The sequence below is a fragment of the Gracilinanus agilis genome, chromosome 1, assembly GCF_016433145.1.
Source record: "Gracilinanus agilis isolate LMUSP501 chromosome 1, AgileGrace, whole genome shotgun sequence".
Taxonomy (NCBI): domain Eukaryota; kingdom Metazoa; phylum Chordata; class Mammalia; order Didelphimorphia; family Didelphidae; genus Gracilinanus; species Gracilinanus agilis.
The window spans coordinates 186,397,487-186,409,486 of NC_058130.1; the positions used below are offsets into that span (position 1 = coordinate 186,397,487).

The 12,000-nt window shown below is 35.4% G+C and overlaps 1 protein-coding gene across 1 annotated transcript in view; it reads left to right on the forward strand.

Annotated features, from left to right (window-relative positions):
- Positions 1-12,000, forward strand: part of SVEP1 (sushi, von Willebrand factor type A, EGF and pentraxin domain containing 1) — a 350,045-nt gene that overhangs the window by 182,043 nt on the left and 156,002 nt on the right. The window contains exons 8-11 of the mRNA XM_044678439.1: positions 4,726-4,844; positions 6,146-6,275; positions 9,756-9,863; positions 11,527-11,658. Coding sequence (XP_044534374.1) covers positions 4,726-4,844; positions 6,146-6,275; positions 9,756-9,863; positions 11,527-11,658 — 489 coding nt within the window. The remainder of the gene's footprint in view (positions 1-4,725; positions 4,845-6,145; positions 6,276-9,755; positions 9,864-11,526; positions 11,659-12,000) is intronic.

The following is a 12,000-nucleotide window of genomic DNA, read 5'->3' on the forward strand; positions in this document are numbered from 1 at the left end:
CTGTTTATTATTTTTAGGAAAGGACCTTCTATTCCTATACTTTCTAGTGTTTTCAATAGGAATGAATGTTATATTTTGTCAAAGGCCTTTTCAGCATCTATTGAGATAATCATGTGATTTTTGTTGGTTTGCTTCTTGATATGGTCAATTATGTGACTGGTTTTTCTTATATTGAACCATCCTTGCATTCCTGGTATAAATCACACCTGATCATGATGGATAACCCTCATGATCACATGCTGGAGTCTTTTTGCTCGTATTCTCTTTAAGATTTTCGCATCTATGTTCATTAAGGAGATTGGTCTGTAGTTTTCTTTCTCTGTTTTTGTTCTGGCTTTGGGATCAGTACCATATTTGTATCATAAAAGGAGTTTGGTAGAACTCCTTCTTTGCTTATTATGTCAAATAGTTTGTATAGTATTGGAATTAGTTGCTCTTTGAAGGTTTGATAGAATTCACTTGTTAATCCATGTGGTTCTAGGGATTTTTTCTTAGGGAGTTCTTTGATGGCTTGTTAAATTTCTTTTTCTGATATGGGATTATTTAAGTATTCTATTTCTTCTACTGTAAATCTAGGCAATTTATATTTTTGTAAATATTCATCCATCTCACCTAGATTGCTATATTTATTGCCATATAATTGGGCAAAATAGTTTTTAATGATTGCCTTGACTTCCTCTTCATTAGAGGTGAGGTCTCCCTTTTCATCTTTGATAATGATGATTTGGTTTTCTTCTTTCCTTTTTTAAATTAGATTGACCAGAACTTTGTTGATTTTGTTTGTTTTTTCAAAGTACCAGCTCCTAGTCTTATTTATTAATTCAATAGTTCTTTTACTTTCAATTTTATTGATTTCTCCTTTAATTTTTATAATCTCTAATTTGGTCTTTAGCTGGGGATTTTTAATTTGTGTCCTTTCTAGTTTTTTAATTAGCATGCCCAGTTCATTGATCTTTGCCCTCTCTAATGTCTTATTCATGCTCTGGGAGTTGAGAGTCACACCTTGATTGACAGTTGATGACAGTTAGAGACTTTGGAATGTTCTCAGAGGCCATGAGGGAAAAAAGGCAGTTGGCCAGAGAGGGTATAAATACCTGAGAGACTTCTGAGGGGGGCTTTTTGATTTTGGGACCCTTTGCTTTTGGTTTAAAAGCCTTGACCTGAAATCCTTGACTAAAACATCAAATTGATCTTGAACATTGATTGACCTGTGGGTCTGACCATGAATCCTCTGATTCTATCTGAATTCCCCCTAGATATTTGGCATTTAAACCATCTCTATATTTATGTATCCCAGGCCAGGGGGTGGGAGGGGCAAACCAGAAAGTGGGTAGGAAAAGAAGAAGAGGGTGGTAAGGGTGGTATATTCCTGAAGGCTGTAAAACTGGCACAACAACTAGCAGTAAGAAGCTGAGAGCGATATCATCAATAGTTATGTCATCAAAAGAGATTGCTTACTCTGCTTTGGCCGTGGCCAGGCAGAGCCAGAGGAGGTAAAGAACAAGAGCCCAGCATTACTGGACCACCTACAGTCCTGAGGGATTTGTGTCATAGATTACTTAGTGACAGGGCCTCCTATTCCCAATCCGTTCCTGATCATTCCTTTTCCTTTTTAACAAGATAGATAAATTTTATTAAGTACCTACCTGGAGTTGTTATTCCATCACCACTCTGGGGAGGGAGAAACACAGTCAGCTGAACATTATCCAAGGCTAATAGAGCCCAATACTAATAATCAATCAAACCCAGGTGGGACCTGAAATGGTCACTCATCCACTGACCTTTAGGGATCCTGCCTGGGCACTGTTATAAAGAAGAGCAGTTTTTATAACATCCACCTGAGTGGCAGGACACAGGCGTCCCTACACCAACCATCAGAGGAACCAAATCACAGCTTCCTCAGATTAATAACAACAATATAATAACTAGCCTATTATAAGTATAAAAGATACCATCTCAATCTCTTATTTTATAACACTAATCTGTTAATATATGCACTCAAGGATATAAATTTCCTCCTAAGTACTGCCTTAGCTGCATCCCACAGAGTTTGGTAGGATGTCTCATCATTGTCATTCTCTTCAATGAAATTATTGATTGTTTATATGATTTCTTCTTTAACTAACTGGTTTTGGAGAATCATATTATTTAATTTCCAATTAGTTGTTGATTTGCCTGTCTAGGTGCCCTTACTAATTATTCTTTTTATTGCATTATGATCTGAGGTTACATTTATTATTTCTGCTCTTTTGCATTTGTTTGCAATGTTTCTATGCCCTATTACATGGTCAATCTTTGTGAATGTATCATGTGCAGCTGAAAAGAAGGTGTATTTCTTTCTGTCCCTATTTATTTTTCTCTACATATCTATTAAATCTAATTTTTCTAGGATTTCATTCACATCTCTTATCTTTTTCTTATTTATTTTTTGGTTTGATTTATCTAGTTCTGAAAGAGGAATATTTATATCTCCCACTAGTATGGTTTTACTGTCTATTTCCTTCTTGAGCTCTTCCAGTTTCTCATTTAGGAATTTGGCTGCTATGCCATTTGGTGCATACATATTGAGTACTATTATTTCCTCATTGTCTATACTGCCTTTTATCAGGATGTAATAACCTTCCCCATCTCTTTTAATCATATCTATTTTTAGTTTGGCTTTGTCAGAAATCATGATTGCCACTCTTGCCTTCTTTTTCTCATTTGAAGCCCAAAAGATTTTGCTCCAGCCCTTTACCTTAAACCTGTGTATGTCTACCCACCTCATATGTGTTTCTTATAAATAACATATGGTAGGATTTTGGTTTCTAATCCACTCTGCTATTTGCTTCCCATTTTATGGACGACTTCATCCTATTCACATTCAGAGTTATAATTATCAGTTGTGTATTCCCCAACATTTTGGTATCCTCTCCTATTTCTACACATTGATTGCTCATGGGTAGGATGAGCTAACATAATATAAATGACCATTCTACCCAAATTAATTTACCTATTTAGTGCCATACCTATCAAACTACAAAAAATCTTTTTTACTGCATTAGAAAAAATATAACAAAGTTCATTTGGAAGAACAAAAGATCAAGAATATCAAGGGAAATAATGAAAAAATGTGAAGGAACGGGGCCTAGCAGTACCAGATATTAAACTATACTATAAAGCAGCAGTCATCAAAAAGATATGGTACTGGTTAAGAGACAGAAGGGAGGATCAGTGGAATAGACTTTGGGTAAGTGTTGCCAGTAAGACAGTGTATGTTAAACCCAAAGAGCCCAACTTTTGGGACAAAAATCCGCTATTTGACAAAAACTGCTGGGAAAATTGGAAAACAATATGGGAGAGATTAGGTTTAGATCAATATCTCACACCCTACACCAAGATAAATTCAGAATGAGTGAATGACTTGAACATAATGAAGGAAACTATAAGTAAATTATGTAAACACAGAATAGTATACTTGTCAGATCTATGGGAAAGGGAAAATTTTAAAACCAACCAAGAGTTAGAAAAAATTACAAAATGCAAAATAAATAATTTTGGTTATATTAAATTTAAAAGGTTTTGTACAAACAAAAACAATGCAACCAAAATCAGAATGGAAACAACAAACTGGGGAAAAAATCTTTATAACAAAAACTCTGACAGGGGTCTAATTACAAGGAGCTAAATCAATTGTATAAAAAATCAAGCCACTGCCCAATTGATAAATTGGCAAGGGACATGAATAGGCAATTTTCAGATTAAAAAATCAAAACTATTAATCAGCACATGAGAAAGTGTTCTAAATCTCTAATAATTAGAGAAATGCAAATCAAAAGAACTCTGAGGTACCACCTACCACCTAGAAGATTGGCTGAAATGATAGAAGGGGAGAGTAATGAATGTTGGAGGGGATGTGGCAAAATTGGGACATTAATGCATTGCTGGTGGAGTTGTGAACTGATCCAACCATTCTGGATGGCAATTTGGAACTAAGCCCAAAGAGCTCTAAAAGACTGCCTGCCCTTCAATCCAGCTATAGCATTGCTGGATTTGTACCCCCAAAGAGATCATAGATAAACAGACTTGTACAAAAATATTTATAGCCACACTTTTTGTGGTGGCAAAAAACTGGAAAATGAGGGTATGTCCTTCAATTGGGGAATGACTGAACAAATTGTGGTATATGCTGGTGATGGAATACTATTGTGCTCAAAGGAATAATGAACTGGAAGTATTCCATATGAACTGGAAAAACCTCCAGGAATTGATTTAGAGTGAAAGTAGCAGAGCCAGAAGAACATTCTACACACAGACTGATACACTGTGGTAAAATTGAATGTGTAATGGACTTCTGTACTGGCAGCAATGCAGTGACCCAGGACAATTCTGAGGGACTTATGGTAAAGGCATTGTCTTCTGTCTTAGAGCAATTACTGTGTATTGGTTCCAAGGCAGAAAAGCAGTAAGGCTTAGGCAGTGGGATAAAGTAACTTACCCAGGGTTACATAGTGAGGAAGTGTCTTGGACCATATTTGAAGCTAGGTCCTCTCAGCTACAGACCTGAGTTTCCATCCACTGAGGCACCTAGCTGCCCCCACAATGTGTTTTATATCAGAGGTGCATTTATGAGTTTGTGAATTTATGAGTTTATGAATCAGCTCAAGTCTTTAATAATGAATGAATCAAATTATGAATCAATATATTTATATATACATATATTTTTAATATATTTTTCTGAGTCAGATGTGGAGGTTCCTCAAATCACCTGTCCTAAAGACATTGAAGCCAAGACCCTAGAACAGCAAGACTCTGCTAATATTACTTGGGTTGTACCAGTGGCAAAAGACAACTCTGGTGAAGAGGTAAGATATATGTATAAATATGAACTCCTTTTTCATATTATTCTAAATCACCTACACATGTTCTTTTATTTGTCTACTATTTTCATGACATGCATAGGTCATACATAAGTTTTGGTGCATTCTCTGAAAGAAAAATGATCTTTTTGAGTTAGTGGGTTGAAACCTCCAATTGAGATTATAAATTTACAACTTATCTTAATGAATTTTCTATCTTATTCCAGCTTGTTATTATTCTAAAGGATAGAATATTCTTTTCTATTTTTTCATAACAAATTATTCTACCTTCCAGTGAGATTATTTTGTTAGGGAAGTTTTGATCTCTGCCAAGGTTTAAAGCTCTGAAAAGAGACCTTAGAGATGTCTAAACAGAGGTTTAAATAATTTTAGAAATCCTCTCATTTCTTCATTTGTAAAGCATATAAAGCAAAAATGATTTGGCACATTTTTATGACAAAAATACAGCATTTTACATGTAATTATTTGGAACAATCTGTCAGATATTAATTTAGCAATTCATCCAGAAATTTAAACATGTACCTCAAGAGGTACCCTTGGAATCTGTTCTGGTAACACACATTTTGAAGGAAAGAAAAAAAGAGGCTTCAACTCCACTTTGCATTCATATATGCAATTAGATACACTTTCATGGTAATGTCAGCCTACTTTTCAGGAAAGGTTTGTCTTTTGGGGATTGTACCATACACTGTTTGCTTTGAAATAAATTGTGTAGATTTATCAGTGGATATTCTTTTGTTGCTCTTGTTTTTAAGTCAAATGGGAATTAGAACATGAAAGTGAGTTGTTATATTTTGGAAGGTCAATTTTCTCATCTGTTTTGTTACTTTTTATTTGCTTTGTGATTTTTAAGAACAATTTATATGTAATATATATATATATAGTTTGTGTTTATGTATGTGTAGTTAAATGCAAATGAATATATATGTGTGTATATGTCTATATCTCAATGTTCTAAGCAACCTCAGATCTTCATTTTTGTAAAATAAATATGATAAAACCTAAGCACTTGGAACAGTAAAGATTTATCTTAATTATCACCTTTAGCTCTTAGGGAAAATATTCCACATAAGTGCAAAATGGGATTATTTCTCAAAATGGATGTTCTGACAGAAAATTTTAACAAGAATGTTTAAAACATACCTATTTTTTCACAATTCAAATTTTAGTTGAAACCAAACACAATGAATTTATAGTATATTAAATTATGTCTTTTAAAAATACCTTATACTCTCAGTGTTGACTTTAAATATGAAGAAAAAAAAACCCTTACTTATTTCCAAAAGGTATCGATTCACGTTACTCCAGCTTTTACACCACCTTACCTTTTCCCAATTGGAGAGGTTGCTATCACATATACAGCAGTTGACCAGTCCAGAAACCAGGCCCGTTGTACATTCAATGTCAAGGTTATTGGTAAGTCTTCTTCAGAAATATTTGGATGAAGTTCTAAAAGTGGCCTAGAACCTATTTCTCATTTCTCTTTTTTTCTTGTTACGATGAATCTCAGCCTTCCTAAAAATGAGACAAGCCATAGCATTCATATCATAAGATTATGAAAATTTACCATGTCTGTATACTAGGTTGTCACAGGTTATGTGGCTATTTTTTTAATTAAAGTTTTTGATTTGTGATTAAAAAATATTTCTTACAATAATGTGATAACGAAGGTAAAGGTAGAAATCTATCTCTATCCTATAGATCATGGTTTTTGATAACAATAGAAAAAAGCATATAGTACTGGATAGAATATGGAAACTTGAGTTGAAACTCTGACATATATTAATTGTGTGACTAAGACCAAGCCTCTTAACCATTCATTGACTATTGATCGAGACAATTCCAGAGGCACTTCAAGTTACAGAATCACCATCAGTGTAAATTCCCTTATGAAAATTTCCTTTTTGATACTGATGAATTCACTCATCTGTCCAGCCCACAAGTGACCCAAGTCAAAAATCCGATAATTTTTGTAAGCAACTAATTCCTTATTAGTTTTAACTCCAAAACTAAAATTTATATTTTCATTTAGGGTGTGGAAAATACCTTGGCTTTGATTCATTTTAAAATAATTTACTGACAAGCTCTGAAATGCAGTTCTATGGAAGACCTGCCAAAGTTCTTATGTTTCCCATATGGAAAGAAAATTAGCTCCATGGTCATCAACTTGGAATGTGGATGAGTTTGCAGTAGGCTTGAATACATAGCTGGACACTGGCCCAATTTAAGACAAAGACCTAGAGTGCAGCTATGATGCTTCTTTCATTCAAATAAGTGGATCGAGCTATCCACCTCATAGAGCAGGGTAGGCACTTAAGCCTGTGCTCTTGCTAACTTCAGCCTTAGACTGACTTGATTCCATAGTAGTGCCACTGCTGCTGATTAGAGAAAAGGGATCTACTACCTTGACTTCATATTTCATTTTTAAAATGTTGAACCAACATGACTTTGTTGGAGAGTTTTAGAGAGAGAGAGGAGGGAAAGGATCGTATTCATGCCTTTTAAAAACTGCCACATTATATAGACCTACTATGGAAAATTTTATTGAAAATATGAAGAAACAACAGACAAGATGAAAAGGTCTAGGGGCAATGGTTGCTATCATGGTTCAGTAGGGAAGTATCCATGTCTGTTAGAGTATGGATCCATCGCAATCTCAGAAAATGAGCCTCTGAGTATTTCTGATAATTAATTGTATGGATTTTTCTGCTTTTATGCATGTCTGGCTAATATTTGTTTGATATGTTTTAGGGATTTAGGCTCTAGTTTTAGAATACTTTGGAAACAGAAGCCATTCAGGAAAGAAAATAACCAGTTTGCTAGGAAAGTATAGAAGATCAGTTTCATTCATTTTGCCACTGGTTGATTTAACTTGTTAATCATTAAATGTCTTTATGAAATAGTGACCACTGGGAGGAGGTATGGTAATAATAAACAATCACAGGGTCATAAAGTTTGGTTTCATATTCATAAGATCCAACTAATAATACAAAAAAATCACCAACCTATATATAGTATCTTTCCTTTTAGTGAGGATAATGACTGATGCCTGACATAAAAGTTGACAGTTATATTTGACCTTGGGGTTGGGGGATAAGTGAAGAGTATTGGCAGGACCCAGATTCAAGTCCTAGCTCTGATATTTACCAACTGGGTGTCATTGGGCATGTAACTGGAACCTTCTGCATCTCACTTTCTTTTTCTATAAAGTGAGGAAGGTTGGACTGTTGTTATATTCTGAGAATCAGGTTCAACTCTTCATGACCTTTTTTGAAATTTTCTTGGCAAGCATACTGGAGTGGTTTGCCATTTCCTTCAGTTTATTTTATAGGTGAAGAACTGAGACAAACAGGGTTAAATTATTTGCCTGGGTCACACAGTTGTTAAGTGTCTGAGTTCATATCTAGTCTCAGGAAGATGAATCTTCTTGACTCTAGATCCAGCACTCTATCTACCATTCCAATTTGCTACCCCATTGTTGGGCTAGTTGACTTCTAAAACCCTGTCTAATCTCTGAATCTGACACTTAGATCACTGAAAAGCAACAAAACATGTCCACAAGTTAGAGGTATCTAAAAGTGGAATAGGCTATGTAGGGAGATAGTAGCATCCCTGTTAATAGTGACCCTCCAACAAAATTGGATACCCTTTTACCATTTATGTTTTCCAGAGAATTCTTGTTTGCGTATAGTTGGCCTCTGCAAACTCATTCAATTGTCTATACTTCTACAAGACTCCCAATACTGATTCAATGGGTCACAAATAGAGGAGGGACATGCAAACTATAAGGGACCTGACTACATGTAGCACCCAAAAGTCTACTGGTTGCTTCAGAATTGCTGCAGCCCTGCCCACCCACAACCTATGACAAAGCAATGAAAGATTCAGGATTCAGAGAAACTGTAAATGTGTCATTTGTCCCATCTGTAGAGAGTCTATGCCAAAGATTCCCTTCACCCTGTGAAAAAATGAAATATGGACCTTCTCCTCGCCCCAAAACATTTTATCTTCATGAAAATTGTTAATCCAGTGACATAATTATCTGCACAAAGTTACAAAGGACTGCATGATATGCCTTAGGGGGGCTATACATCAGCCCAAGCAGCCTGTGTGCCATGAGTTTGAGTTCCTAGAACTCTAACAGTTTATCTGAAATGGAACACTGTCTCTGTCATCAAAATACCTGAGTTCATATCTTGTACCTGATGATCCTCATCCCTAAGACAAAAAGGTTGGCCTCTATTTGGCTCTAATTTTGAGTCTACTAAGGGTCTTAGAATCCTTTGATTGTATGTACAGATAGTCTTATGTACTACAACAATTAATAGTGATATCATCCTGGGCAAATCCCTTAAGGTCCCTGAGCCTCAGTTTCCTCAACCTTATATTATCTACTTCACAAGTTGCTCTGAGGAAAACTCTTTGTAAACTCTATAGCTCTGGTGTGCTTTAATAATTAATAATAAATATATCATATTAATGAACAATTAATAACCCCAAAATTGTTGATATTATCATTGTATTAATGACTTAAAATAATTGCATAATTATTATGATTATTATGATTATTTACAATTGCCATAGCTATAGTTACCTAGTTACTTCCTTTAAATGAATATTGCAATTCTACTGTTAAGGAAGGCTACACTGCCAAGGTACCTCCCAGTGGTCTTTCTTTAAGCAGAAACAATGTGCCCACCATTTGGCTAAAATAATTCCCACTAAATACAAAGGGAAAAACAGGATCCATGGTGTCCAGGAGGATATAGGAATTCGTTGCATGAGACATGTGTAGGTTTCCATTCTTCCTCATGGCTATTCCACTCTTTCTTTAATTTGGAGCTGTGGATAGCCCATTCAGTATTTAGTTTCTCTTTATGCTTTCATGTTCTTTAGATGTAGAACCACCTGTCATTGATAGATGCCGATCCCCACCTCCAATCCAGGGCCCCAAGAATGAGTATGCAGCAACCTGGGATGAACCTCAGTTCTCAGATAACTCAGGTAAGGAAACGATCATTTTATTTTTAATTAAAATACATTATCATTTGTGTTAGTATAGTAAACAGAACTAGGAAGTAGAAAACAAATGGTAATTGTTATCTTAGAGTCAATAACAACTACAAGAAATGATGGAAAAACACATTGATGTAATGTGGCACAGTAAAAAGACCAGTGGCTTTAGAATGAATTCAGTGTGTTGGGTGTCCATACCCAGCCTTTTCCAGTGATATGCTATGTCACTTTTGACAGTTTGCTTTGCCTGCTTGGGACTATTTCTTTGATTATAAAATGAAGAGATGAAACCAGGTAATCTCTAAATCCTCTTCTTAATCTGCCATTCTTTGATTTTATAATGCTGACATTTTTTTTTCTAAGTAATACAACATGAGTGCCATTTGTACCCAAAAGTCAGTGGAGAGGCAATAAATATTAAATACCAATTATTTGCCAGGTGGTATATTTGATGCTTGGAATACAAAGACAAAGATGAAAGAAAGTGAAAAAAAGGAGCTTCTTTCAATCTGGAGAGACATTATGTAGATAGCTAATCTTTAAATTATTGTTGGGTTCCAATCTGCCTAAGGGTTTAGGGCAATTATCCAGGGAGTTAAATAAATAGTAAGGAAGCTAAGGACTTCTTTGCTCCAATAGACAATGTCTATATCCTATTACAAAAGCAACTTGGGTCCACAAGCATTTGGGAGAATTAGAAAAAAATTTCATTTAGAAAATTTCATTTAGAAAATGGTGCTTAGTCTCAGTCATGAAGGAAACTTGGGATACCAAGAAGCTGAAGTGAGGAGGAGGTACATTGCAGTCACATGGCAGGCATGAACAGGCTAGAAAGTACTACATACAAGAAAGAGCAAAAGGATGTCTTCAGATATATTTGATTATACAAAGATGAAAGCTGGGTCATGTAGATTGAATGAAGGATAACTAATGAATAGACCATGTAGCCCACTCTTTAGAGATCTAGAGAAAAGCTTCAAGTATATTGGAGAGATCCTTTGTGGACAATTTAAGGGGAAACTTGGATGAGTCACAGAAGATGAATAGATACAAATGGATTATATAATAAAAACTGGAGAAGGTGTGTATGTAGCCATTGAAGATGCAATATAGACATAATATACCTGTAGTCAAGACCTGGGTTCAAATCCTGCCTAGTCAGTTACTAGTTGTATGACCCTGAATTAGGCACTTAATTATCTTAGTTCCTCATCTGTCTAAACAGAATCCAAAGTCCTGTACATGCTACTTTATAGGAACTACTACTTAACTGGGTTAAGTAATTAAATATCTCAGAAAATGTACACTCCTAAGGGCAGTGACTGGGCAACTTTTTCTGTAACCACTAACTACTTTTACTTTAAAAAAACTACTTTTTCTGTAACCACTAAAATGCTACATTATGCTATGTACTATCCTGTATTTAATACATATTCAATGGAAAGATGTATCATGAGCCAAAGAATGTAAGGTAACAATAACAATATGAGTATCAATCACTTTGATGCTAGACATCCCCCTAGAGTCATTATTAGGTCCCTTATTCCAATAAGAAAATGTAGTGAGACAATATTTTCCATGTCTGATATTAAGGGGAAAAAACAGTAAATCTTATGCTTTTCTTACTCTTGCTCATCTTTATTGTTTCCAGGATCTATGCTAACTATCACTAGAAGTCATTCCCCAGGAGATCTCTTTCCCCAAGGAAGGACCACAGTACAGTATACAGCCACAGACCCATCTGGCAATAACAGGACATGTGAAATTTATGTTGTCATCAAAGGTGTGTATGCTCCTTAGGACCCAGTCCCATAAGAATGTTGTCAACAAACATTTATTAGGTATCTACTATTCTTAGGCATTGTTCTAAATGTGGAAGATTCCCCCAACCTCCATTCCCACCCCACAAAAATAGTCTTTGATACCTTTTGGCCACAAGCACCCTTCTCTACCCTGTAACTGGATAATAGGTAATGAATTGCCAAATAGTATTCAGCTGTATGCCCAATGCCAGCCCAGTGATCACTTCTAATCTCTTTTTGACCAGGGATCCAATCCCCTTACCATCTTTGGGCAGTGAGAGCTCCCAGGAAGTACTGCTGCTACTTGTAGCTATTGCTACCTC